Source organism: Dermacentor albipictus, chromosome 1 (genome assembly GCF_038994185.2).
Source record: "Dermacentor albipictus isolate Rhodes 1998 colony chromosome 1, USDA_Dalb.pri_finalv2, whole genome shotgun sequence".
Lineage (NCBI taxonomy): Eukaryota > Metazoa > Arthropoda > Arachnida > Ixodida > Ixodidae > Dermacentor > Dermacentor albipictus.
This window is the reverse complement of record NC_091821.1, coordinates 465,294,591-465,307,869: the sequence shown is the minus strand read 5'-3', so window position 1 is coordinate 465,307,869 and position 13,279 is coordinate 465,294,591. Positions and strand designations below refer to the sequence as shown.

The window sequence follows — 13,279 nt, the reverse complement described above, 5'->3', positions numbered from 1 at the left end:
GCGGCCAGACTCTGTCCCCTTGCGCTTGCGTTTGCCCTAATACCGGACTCGCGAAACGCTATTGCGTTAGTAATCTTCCGGTGTAAAGTGACGGCCACAAACGCGCAAATCCTGGCGCCGATCGGATAGCGGCAGTCCGATGCGCAGCAGCCAGTTCGCTCGTGCGCTGCCTTGCAGAGGGTCACGACGTCGCAGCGTGACATATTGCCAGTCGCTACGTTTGCAGTCCACAAGGCAACAAAGTCGAATCATAGTGCTCGCGAAATGACTGAGACTGACTCTGACCGCGGAGCTCTCGTCAAAATGGAGTACGTTGTAACACAAGCAGACGACACCGACGACAATTGCTGTGTGCCGGAAGTGCTTAAGTGTACTGAAAAATTATTCTTGTGCATTCTCTTTATGTTACTTTCTTCTCATAAAAACAAATGAACTGACATTCCAACTATTACGAAGATCATTTGTTTACCATAAAGTTGGAAAAATTATCGATCACGCGCCCTTGTCAGCCAATCGAATAGCTCACCCCACTGACGTCGTATGGGTGATTTCGGTCATATGGGTAGGGGCGGCTTAAAATTCCGCCGAGCAGTGTGCTGCGATCGGCAGCGATGTGCATTTTAAAACCATACAATAAATTGAACGCTTTACGCGGGGCACTTAGATGTGTCAATTTATGATCAGAAGGACCTACTCTATCGACTCAGTACGTTTGTAGAAAATCGTCAAAAGCGTTTCAGGGTCCCTTTAACCATACGTGCATTTAATAATATTTCTTCTAATTTTACAAAATTTGATGTTAGAGAAATAGGCCGAATATTGTCTAGTACATACCCTTTGGGTTGGTCTTTCAGCAGAGGAATCACCTTCGCAATTCTCCACACAGGAGGGATCCATGCATATTGTATTGAGTAATTTACGGCATCTAACAAGCCGTTAGGAGCGACTTGAAAGAGAAGTTTATTCATCTTGGTGGTGAGTCCGTCGGGACCTCTGGCTGCAGCTGGTAAATAGCAAATAGCTTGGGACAATTCTGACATATAAAGCTCTTCGAAATGTTCTGAAGTGCCCTGTCCGTGATGAGAGAAGGGAAGAGAGGTAGCGAATCGGGTCTCTAACCCTCTCGCTAATACATCTAGAGAGTCAGCTTTTTCACTTGTGGTTAACACTACCGACTCCCAGTTCCAGGGGCATGGAATCATTTCTTTGACATCCTAAACACCGAAATAATGCATTCTTATTATTTTCTTTTGAAAGGAATTCGAAATGTCGCACATTGTAATTGTTTTTGCCTTAGACACCGTTCTTTCAAATGTTCCAGCAATAAACGTATAGTTTCTCCGGTTTTTCGGTGACGGGTTATGCATGAGTTATTTCCATGCAGACTTGCGTCGCTTGTAGTTCCACGAGCAATCTTCATTTCACCATTTTGTAGAAGCAGTCTTTTTTACGTCCCTCTACCTGAAATTCTGATCTTTTTGCGCGAAGTATCTATGATTGAGCAAATATCCGCAGGTTTCAGAGCAGAATTTTCAATTGAGTTCAAAGTGGTCTGCAAGCATTTTTCAAATTTATGGTAACCAACAAAAGAATGGATTCGCAGCTCCACGGTGGACTGCGGAGCTACCACAGCAAACACAACAGGAAAATGATCGCTGGTTGTCCCGACATTCACCGTTTAATTCCCATGCGGATGTGGGAATACCTGGACCTAAAAATGTTAGATCCAGCAGAGATCTAAACTGTCCGCGTAGAAACGTAAGTGATCCCGAAATTTTACATGAAAAGTTATTTGTGATTGCCCAATCCCATAGACGCTTTCCGCACAGGTCTGTCCTGGATCCCCACGATACATGATGAGAATTGAAGTCACCTGCCAAAACTATATCTTTACCGCATTTTGCCACAACCGAGTCTAGTGGGTGTGTATCCTGCACACCCGCGGGAAAGTATATATTGACTATCGAGAAAGGCCTACTGCCAGGGAGAGTAATTTCTACTGCTAGAATTTCACATTCTGGAGACATCAGCTTGAATGATATATTTTCCCTGCAGCAAAACTTGCTTGAGACCATAATTAACAGTCCCCCACCTCTAGATGGGAGATCTAGGCGAAAAAACATAAAATTGCGCAGAGAAAATTTTTTTCAGGGGATCACCAGGTTTCTTGCAGTAAAATTACATCTGGAGAAATTTGAGAAGATAGAATGTTTAAATCAGTAGAAGCAGCGAATACTGATCTGCAGTTCCACTGCAACACCCTCATCTACTTTCCTGTGATGTGAGCACCTCAAAGGCCACAGCCTCCTCCAATATATTACCTTTCGGGTGGACTACAGGGAGGATTTTCTTGGATTTACTAACTGAGTGTGAAGTTGAAGGCTCAAGAGAGAACACCTCCTTTTATGTGCCCTCGCGTCAAATTCCATGTTTGCGGTATCTTGATAATGAGGGTTGTCTGGGCTATTAATTGCCTTGGTTGAGGAACATGGATCAGGCCTGGCTTGCTCTATATGGGTTGCGGACGTAATTGCCCCATTTTCCTTTGAGGATACCAGTCCTTTGAAGCATTCCGTGACGCTTTCTACTATGGGCTCCATAATTTTTGCCATAGATTTTTCGATAGCTTGTGCGATTACCTCTGACGCGCTTCCATCTACGACAGCTTGGGTTCGTGCTGTCACACTCGCATAACCATGGGATCTTTATTTTACCGCCGCAATTGCCTCTTGGCGTGAGCAGCTCCTTTTGTCCATAACCTCCATTATTTGGACTTCTTGAGTTCTAGCAGGGCAGTTTGAGCAACTAGCTTTGTGGGCTCCACCGCAGAGGCAGCAAGAGTCCGACTCGGCTGAGCAGTCACTAGCGGAATGGCTCCCGCCGCAGATGCAACAACGAAGGCTCGATTTGCATCCACCCATGCTGTGACCATAGCACCAACAATTTCGACATTATAAAGGACGCGAGGCAAGAGGGTCCACTCTGAATATTACAGACGAGACTTTTATCTCAGTAGGGCAAGATGTACCTGCAAACGTGGCAATAGCTGACTCAGTAGGGACACGTGCATTGTCCATCTTTCTGATGCACCGGTAAACTGCAATTACCCCAGCCGCGGAGAGCTTTTCTAGAGGCTCTACGCCGGACTTAAAGTGGTGTCTACACCACGAAATACTCCTTTAGTGCAGGCAAGATGCGGGGGAATCAAGGCATTCACATGCGTCGATTAAAATGATGAGCACTTTAGTAAGTCGCACACACACACCTGGTCTGGCGAACAGCAAGCAATCCCACCTGTGCCAAAGTGTCATACATCAGTGATGTGAAAGTTGTGATGCCTGCACTGCCTTCGGGTTGTTGAGCCGGAGGGCTCCTCCATGCAAGGGCACCAGCGCCACAGGAATGCTGCTCACCCCACTACAAAAGAAAGTTTCAAGAGGCATTTGATCAGGTGGCAGGGAGGTCAACCAGGGCGGAGATCGCCCCGTGCCGTCCCCTGGAGATCTTTATCCTACCGCTCGCTTGCTTTCGTGTGTTGTCTTGTTTTGTGTCCGAGACAGTGGCGCGTACCCACAATGGGGGATTGGCCAGGAAGCAGGCGGTTTTCCGTATGGTTAGAAGTAGAGAAAAACTAGATTTGTCTAGTGGAGCGTGGGACGATAGTACTGTAATTTAGAAGTGCAATTAAATATTGTTAGGAATTCTGCTTATCGGTTTAAGACAGATGATGTTGGATCCCTGGTTCAAAGGGACGCTATGCCACCCATTCTGGGAGCGTCAAATATAATAGGGGTATAGAGCTAATAAAACAATAATAATAGTAAATTAACAAAATAATAAACATAAATAAGGAACCACATTGAGATGTAGTATAGTCGATTGCAAAATACGATTCATCAGATAGTTGTTATTGTTGCCTCAAAACATGGCTCGTACCCACGGAGGGGATTCGCCACATTAGATAGATTGAAACGTACACCCAACAACATATCAAAAGAGTTACCGGTGAACATTTAGAACGAATCATTCGGCAATTAACTCATAACGCAGAGTCTGAGTGCCTATGCATCAACTAAATATATTAAAATAAAATTAAACTGATAAGCTCAAGAAAAATAATAACAATAAAGTAAAATATACTATGGTCGGTTCCCTAGCAGCGTAACCTTCCGGATGCCTCAATGAACTTGTGCAGAGCACTAATCATCGAACCAAGGTTTGTGTGTAATTGACAGGCACCGAAAGACAAAGTGTTTGGTGCTGTCAGTGCTAAACCTAGTTTACTGGTTGGAAATATGAGGAACATTTTGTAGAGGGAGGAGAAGTGGCGGCGAGAAAGGAATGGTCAATAGTTTCTGGTTCATTAGAAAAAAAAGAAAGTAGAGGTTAGTGGTGGATACACCAGATCTATGAAGGTAAATTTTTATCGGGGAACTCTACAGTGGAACCTTGTAACATCACCTCACATTGGCGTGCAAGGCTCGTGTTCCAGCCAAATTTTAGGCTTCGAAAAGCATCTGCGGAAACTATGGATGATTTATTACAAGTCAACAATAAAAGGTGTTTAAATCTAGCTCCTGCTATAAAAGAGAAATCAGGAAGAGCATTTAAGACCGGAACATTTAGCGATGACGATGCGAACGAGTCAGCTGGTTCATTTAAAAAGATTCCACTATATCCGGGGACTCAGACAAAGCGTCTTGGACAAGAGTCGAAAATATACTCAACGGGTGATACCGAAAATTAGAAGTTAAATGTGTACACACCGAAAGCTCATCTGTAACCTCCACTAGTCCGACCGAAAGTGTCTGTACTGTCATTGTCTTTATGATCGCATTCTTGACCAAGCATATATTCTGTATCTTCAAGCCATTTATCGAAAGCCAGCCATTTTTTCTCAATAAGGCGTTTCACGGTAGTGAATGGCGCCAATCGGACAAGGTGTAGCGATGATCTGGTCAAAAAGAATTGCTGCTTTTGGCTTCTGCTAAAACTGTGCTTGCACGACGCATAGTTTCAAACACGCTTTGCCTGCACCCCACTACTGGGACATCGTACCGAGGAAGAAGAAGGATTCCGGTGCTGACGAAGGCATGGATACTTTCATTTCTGGTAAGAATGCTTTGGCAGGTTTTAGCATATGACTAGGTGCGCTGCACTTTTTTATTTCTATTTATAACATACTGTAGACCACACATCGGTCATTGCAGGACCGATTTAGTTAGCATTGTCATTATTTTGTTAATGTTGCTCATCTCTATCCTCCCGTTCAACGTATGAATTTTGACCACTAGGTCACTCGCGAAAGTAGCCGAAGTGACTAAGGCTTAGACTCACGGACAACGCTTCCGCTGTGTTTGTTTTAGAACTGAACAACAATAACAACAACCGAACGGCACATCTATACGGCATTTGCTGGTAGGCATTCAGGAAGAACCGTGTCAGCACAAATAGAGTGCCTTAAAACCAGCATTGATATATTCAAGCGCAGCATGCTGACGCTGCAGATCACTAAACTCACACAACTCAGTCACCACTCAAGTAACAGTGGTGATCACGGCAAGCACTCAACTTCGCCGTTGATGAGAAAATGAGAGGCTGTAACGCACCGTCCTTCCACCCCGTACCGCTCTACCAAATATGGGAGAATGTAGCTTTCCTAATTGCAGACTCTAAAACCTTACCACACCGTCCCTAAGAAACTCATCAGGTTCTGCGCATGAGTGCACCATCACAAACTTTCCATATACTTAGTATATGGAAATTTTCACGTGAATACCTGTGCACTCCTGCATGCGTGTGAAGATTTTCGTAAATGCTTTAACGAAAATGTTTTATTTAATGCCTGTAAGGAGGCGCCAGAGCTCATAACGTCCACCAACAAAGAATGACCAAGTGCTGCATGACATGTATAAGATAGATGTTCCTAAGTACGTCGCATTTTCGCAGTAGCACCCGACTCGTCATAAGCATAAATACGCATGAATTGAATATACTTTCAACAATGACTCGTTTGGGCAATCGTTTTTTCCACTTACGATACGCGAATGGAATTGGTTAAATCCAGATGTCACGGACGCCGAAACAGTGTCCGCTTTCACTGCAAAGTTACAACATACATCTCACCCCTAGTACCATGGTCATTAATTGCCGCGCACACTCTCATTGGAACGCTAGTTCCGTTTTCTTAGATTCCTGCGCTTATACAATGTATTTTATTTCGTAATATTTGCTGGTGATGGCCGATGAAATGTGTACCGGTTGTCTTGGTGAACGGGATTGCTCATGCTATTGCACATAAGTTTGTACTTGTACTACCAATTGCTTGCTTCTTTATTCCATTCCCATTTTTGTAACAGATTGCAATCATGTGCCTGGTTGCGCTTCGCTTTTTTAATTTTCAATATTATTTCGTGGTGCTTGCACATTGCGCATATTCGATACGGCGTTGATGCACTTTGCTTGGCAATCTGGTTGTAACCCTTCCTCGTGATTGTGGTTCATATTGTGTGCGCAGCATGCATGTTTTTAAAATGTCAATTTTAATTTGTGGGTGACCTTTCCTTTAAATACTGTGTATAAAAGCTTGTTTTCTGCGCTTTTCTCTCGAATATTTTTTTAAGCACGACGTGATTGATTCCGCACTGTTAAACTTTATTACAATTTTCGTGTTCTTCCTTGAACTGCTTAGAACACATTTATTGCTTGCATGCTTCCCTGGCGAATGCACTTCGGTATTTCCTTTCTTTCTTGTGTGCCTGTTTGTAAAGAGCGCATGTTTTCAAAATGTCATTTCATTTTTTCTGTTTTTTAAACATGATTGTCTTTGTAATGCGCACCTTCTATGCTCTCAATTGAGAGTGGCAGCATTGAAAACAAAACCCGTCGCATGAGGATGTGCACTGACGCACTGTTAAACTTTGTTACAATTTTCGTGTTCTTCCTTGAACTGCTTAGAACACATTTATTGCTTGCATGCTTCCCTGGCGAATGCACTTCGGTATTTCCTTTCTTTTTTGTGTGCCTGTTTGTAAAGAGCGCATGTTTTCAAAATGTCATTTCATTTTTTGTGTTTTTTAAACATGATTGTCTTTGTAATGCCCACCTTCTATGCTCTCAACTGAGAGTGGCAGTATTGAAAACAAAACCCGTCGCATGAGGATGTGCCAATGCGTCAATTATAGTATTTCAGTGGAGCGAACCAAAATATTAACGGTTAACCAGATACATGAAAGGACGTCTTGTTGGGCGAGTTGGTCACAATTCATCTTGGATACTAGGCGCGAACACACACAGAAAGAAGAAAGGAGGCGGAAGGCGCTCTGTCTTGTCTCCTTTCTTCTCTCTGTGTGTGCTCGCGCCTAGTACCCAAGATAACCAGATACACTTTGGAGATTGTGCTAAAGTAAAAGCTTTAGTTTGAAGAAGTGTAGCAGACACTGTGCCCAGCTTTGCTGGCGCTTCTCTGTCCAACGGGTCACCACCTTGTGCACCTTAAGATAGCTGCCTTTCAAAGAACTGAGTTGTTCGCGTATAGAAAGTATGTTCGCTAAAACGCTCCTTTTTCAATAGTCTAAACTGAACTCTACAGAGACGCGTATTACTCAGTTAAAACCATATATAGACCGTGCAGAATGCAGCACAAAGAACAGTTTCATGCCAGCAAATTACTTTGCCACGAAGATTAGCCATCTTCACAGGACTCGCCTGGTTGTGTTTGCGTTTTAACTTTCACCTACACCCTCTCACTACCGCCTTTTCGCTTCTGCTCACTCGTGCTTCAGGAGCAAGCGGATGGGCTCGCGAGAAAAGCTGACGCTCTTATTTTAAGGCGGCTACAGCACGTAGTGCAAACGGGCGAGGGGCGAGTGGTGCCGAACACGGTCTGCTAAACGCCTACATTCCAAGTTCACTGCGCACCCGCTGTGGGCTCAATTTTCTTCGAGCGAAAACAATCGTCTATCTAATCGTGCGAATCTTACCTCGGACGCCGCCGCGCTGCCGCTACTTTTGCGTCAGGCATGTGGTGCCTGTCTCAGTGTGACGTGTTTCTACCAAGGATGTGTCCGGCGCGCAGTTATAGTGAAAGGAAATGCGTGCAAGACAAATGACGATATCATCCTTTGGGGGCAAGACAAGCCCCTAAGGGAGCAAACGCTTTGGAGAGTGCGTGCCAGCTGTCAAACACGTATCCGTAATTCTGTCGCCAAGCTCATCCGTTCGCTACACGTTCGTCGACTTCAGTTCCCGCTCCACCGATGCCCTAACCATCGTACTTTCGCACGCTGCGCACTAGGAGCAAGCTCAAAGGGACACTAATCGGAACAATATTTAAAGCCGATTTAGTGAAATAGTCCACTATAACACCAAGGAAGCCACTCATAACAAAAGCATGTCTCAGTAAGCCGGCAAATAGACAGAAACGGACGAAAGAGGGTTCCAGCCCGCATGACATCATGGAATTTGACAGCGTCTGCTTGCGGCTAGACAGTTCTTTATTGGCAGAGATGGAATACATCGTATAATAACTCTACATTGTAATTTACCGGTATTCTAGGTGCAAACTGGGTTAGTGTGTGGATCGACGCTGGCATGGCTGGGTTTGGTCGTACGGGTCACGAATTCGTAGGAAGCGGCGCGAAGACGTAGTTGCCGTAGCCACGGTTTATTTAGGCCGGCCAGCCATGGTGCCCCGGGATCTCGGGAGCGGCTAACACCGCCGCCGTTCAGGTCGAGCGCGCCAGCGTGTTCTGTTCTCGCACTAGATGCAAGCGAGCCCATCTTCCTCGACGCCTGATTTGCCAGGAGGGTATAGCCGCGCCGCTGCAAGTGCTTTTCTATAGCGTCCATTAATAGCGTAGCATCATCAAGTTACATGTTTGAGGCAACGCACACAAAAATATGTGAGGCAGAGCGCACTGAGCGCTTGTGCATGGAAAGCACACAGCACCGTCAATGTTTATCGACCACATGCGATAACAGTGAGCGGGCATAACGGCGAAAGGAGATAAGGCATGGTTTCGCTTAGTGAGAACCGCCGTGTATTCTGGTTTTCGCAGATCTTTCATTGTGTGTGGGGCACCTCCTGATATACCAGATGTATATGTTAGGCCACGCGGAATGTATAAAAATACCTGCGGCAAATTGCATAATTCTTGTCCTGGAGCGGCATTACTCGAGAAGAGGCCGACATTACATGCACGAGGGATCGAAACACGTAATCGATCAATTAGCGCAATTTCCCTAACTCTGTTTTAACTACCTAATTCAAGGACACGTAATGTATTACAAAATATAGCCGGTTAGCTAGCAATGGGAATGAACTCGGAATTAATTATGAAGTTGAGACAAGTTTAAAGATATGAATTAACGAATTGTGCAATGAAATACTTTGGCGTTGCAGTTATCTTTGTGCTTCAATGAATAAAGCGGCGTTTTGCTAAAACAGTTAGTGGAACAACAGTACACCTTTACCGCAAGTAGGACGGTGGTGCCATGCAAGTTGGAAGCTGGAAATTGGTGCCATTCTCAGAATTCGTTTCACCTGCTACAACTCGAACGTTGCTGTAAATGTGTTGTGAAATATTTAAATAACAAAGCAGTTCATTGAACCCTTTCATTACCGTATTTTTATTTATTGTGTGCGGTCTCCTCAATTTCCTTCAATGACTGCCTACCCGTGATCCTTTTCTTGTCTTTGTAGATACTGAAGACGATGAAGATTTTTCTTCAACACTCGAGACGGTACTTGAAGAGTGAGTAGTAGCATTAATTTTTCAGACGTGCATTGCCATCTGAGAGCGGCTTACTGCAAAACGCGAATGCCACTGCATTATAAATACATGTACTATTCAGTACCCAGGAGAGCCTGTGGAAAAAAACGTGTAGCAATGTCATCTGCCAAGTGGCAAATGTTTTATAGAGAATCAAGGCATTTTCGCATGAAAATTATAGAACGATGTAATGGCCAGTGCATTACTGAACAGCAAGGTAATTACGATCTACACTTTATTGGGAAAACCAAGAATGATCCGGCAATGTAACCGAGCTATCACACTCATCAAGCGGCGGCTTCCAGACTTTTTAAAGAAGCAGTCATTACATTCAAATCAGGCAAACATCGGTGCATGCAATGTTCCGGATACTCCGGGAGTTATGCCCAAAAAAATTACGTGTGTGAAAGGATTTGTTGGCTGCGGAATGGATGCAGCTGTTATGGCGGTCAAGCAGCAGCACGCGTCCCGGCACGAGCGGTGAACCTCGCGCCTGCTACTGGTGATGACGATTGACCAGCGTTCGTCGTCTTCACTACACGTGTTTCATTACTTACTCACTTTAGTTCCCACAGCTGCGTGCCAGCGAAGATTGTGTATTTTGTTTTAATCAAATTATCTGCACACTCCATGTGAATTGCCACCGCTTTCACACCGTTAGTGTCACCATGGCGTTCCGTTTCAAGTCCAACTGCGATAACGTCGCGGCCTTGCGCCGTATGCTGTATGTAGGTGCGATTTAATGTTTCCGATGCTGAGCCGACAAGGATGATGGCTGGCTTGATGAGGCGATGGTTTCCCGCGCTCCCCAGGGAGGAAGGTGGAGAGATGTACTCGTGCTAGGGGGGGGTGGGGGGCACGTTAGTGCTTATCTGCTCTTCTACTGCAGCAGCGGTGGCTTAGCGCGGCCGCACGCGTCCCATCTTGGAAGCAATGTGCGCTGGGTTCGCAGGCTAACTAACCCGAGATAGCTGATGGCTTCATGTGCGCTATGTTCACGCCCACGTAGTTCGCGTGAGAGCGAAAGGCAGCACGGAAGGGAATTCGCTCACCGCTGCTGCTGTTCTTCATCATGCCAGCGTTCTGATGGCGAGTGTCCGTGGTCATCGAGTGAGGTGGGTTCGCGTTTGCCTGTGCACGAGTGACAACATGATTGTCAATGTAGCTAGTAAGCGAATGTTTACAGCACTTTACGCAGCTGATAGAAGGGCTAACCTTACTTCGTACAACTGTCTAATATTTGCTGTTGCAATCAATGCTTCGTCTGTCGCACAAAGCTGTCACAGTCAAGGGCAAGTTAAGGGAACACTTCCAGGAACTCGAGGCCTGCGTGTGAAATGACAGGGCATCTTCCAGGAAAGCGAGCTGTATATGCATTCAAAGCAGAGGTCCAGCACTTGTTGGCACACAGATTTCTCCCCAAGGCTGATCAGTTCTGCGGCAAAGCGCCGGACCACAGAAGTGCAAACAATGTCTGTGTCAAGGCGTGGTTCTCAGCGTGAGCGTCAACCTTCCCAGACGCGAAGCGTGCTGCTTTATTGAGGGAAGATTGGCTGACCAGTGTGTACTTGGGGCAAATGCTGTGAAGGACTTGCACGAAGATGGGAACGAGTGGGGAGCGTTGCATGTAACTGTGACTGTCCGCCGCGTGATGTTTTGTAGAGTTCGAGAAATGGAGCTTAGTCCACGTTTTTGTTACGGCAAAACTCGAGATTCAACCAACGTGGCCTCACTTTTACCTTCAAGTATGGCACCATCCTGAACGTGACGGGTTAAATGTTGGAGTGGCTGCTGTACAGCCCGCACAGAATGGGATACTGGCTCTGACTGCGATCGATGTGAGCGCGACACGGACCGAGCTAAATATGCAGGAAAAAAAAACAACGTCACGTCAGCAAAAAGCACTGAATAGTATTCCCACAGCAATGCGGGTGCACTACTACTTGAGTGTAGTCAGAATAGTTATTGTATTTCTTTTAACTGACCACAAACAAGCTAAATTTAAGATCACTGTCGTGATATTTACAGTTTATTTTTGTGTTCAACTTCTATGCCGTGAAACAATATGTGAAGACTGTAGAATACACAGGAATGGCATTGTTTCACGAAAGTACGCCCGAACCGTAGGAGACGCAGCAGTGATCGAATAATGATTAAATTCAAGTATTCGGAGTTCATTTACATGCGACGACACTGTGGCAGGCGGCCATGTTTATATTCTGCTATAATGAAAACTCGTTCCACTGGAACTTCGATGCACCGAACGCTCGTTTTTTTACACCTCGCAAGGAGCAAAGATCCCTCCGAGGAAGTGCTTGGAGACGAGGCGAGCGATGACTGGGCAGAGGGCAGCATGTTGGCGGCCATCCTCACGTGCATCGTGTGCATGGTGCCTCTCATCTACTTCCTCTTCTACGTACTCTATGTCGGTGAGTTGGCAGAAGAGAAATTCCCGGCCGTTGGGAGGCGTAACAAAAGAACACTTCAAAAATGAGAGGCCTAATCCCCAAAGCTGATTCTGCGTAAGTGCACTTTGCCTTTGGCCGGCCGCCTTCGATAACTGTGTTTCCAGCATCAGGGGTGGCTGAAATTTTTGTTCTTACGAGCAATTCTAGCGTAACGGCGCTTCGTGAATACGGGTTTACCGAGGCCCAGATTCACATAACAAGCTCTTATGCTAAACTACTCGTCAGAAAAGGGGCAAGCCAAACGTGATATTGGACATAAAGTTATAGAAGGTGTCCAAGCAGTTACAAACAGCACGTGTGAAAAAAAAAAGCTTCGCTAATTATGCGTCGCGTAATTTTTTGCTCAGAAAGTCCTGCAAGGGTGAGAACATCCTAAACTATTTTGCCACAGCAACGTAAAAAAAAATATATCACAGACAAAGGCCTCACGCAAAGCCATAGATCACGGCAATATGCTGGTATTGTGTAATAATGACCTCCGTGTTTCCTTCGCAGTGATCTGCCATTTTGCTATTTTACGGAAGGCTGGTGAGCGTCTCGTGGACGCTTGCGGCCACTTTACTTTTTGTGGCAGCTCGTGCACTTGTAGTCTGCTCCGCTACGTGGCCAATTTTTGGATCAGGATTAGGCCTTCTAAACTCGAACGCCAGCACGCATTGAAGGGGTGAAAACGGGCAAGCCGTAAGTATGTTCCATTTTGCTACACGCTTGCAGAACAATTTGGGATGCCGGCAGCGTCAGGTTAACGTCGCGGACGGGGCAATGAATGAATTACGTTCCAATGCTATTGCTGTTCACGCTTGTCAGTGGTCCAAGCGGCGTTCTACCTACGTTATCACCACTATCGGCTGGCCGCAAGTGGCGGATGTTAAAAAAGAAATAAAATTGAGCGAATGGAATCGTTCCATTAGGCCCAACCGAGGCGCACTAAATAAGCATAGGCTTCGAGATTTTCTCTGCGAGTTTGCCGATGCAAAGTTTCCACCGCGACAGCCCCCAAACGCAAGATCCAACAAGAAAAGTTACAAGTCAGAGGGA

At 45.5% G+C, this 13,279-nt stretch overlaps 1 protein-coding gene across 1 annotated transcript in view; it reads left to right on the top strand.

Annotated features, from left to right (window-relative positions):
* Window positions 1-264: 264 nt before the first annotated feature.
* Window positions 265-13,279, top strand: part of LOC135905642 (serine-rich adhesin for platelets-like) — a 108,324-nt gene continuing 95,309 nt past the window's right edge. Inside the window, exons 1-4 of the mRNA XM_070531484.1 lie at window positions 265-308; window positions 5,015-5,112; window positions 9,704-9,755; window positions 12,063-12,202. Coding sequence (XP_070387585.1) covers window positions 265-308; window positions 5,015-5,112; window positions 9,704-9,755; window positions 12,063-12,202 — 334 coding nt within the window. The remainder of the gene's footprint in view (window positions 309-5,014; window positions 5,113-9,703; window positions 9,756-12,062; window positions 12,203-13,279) is intronic.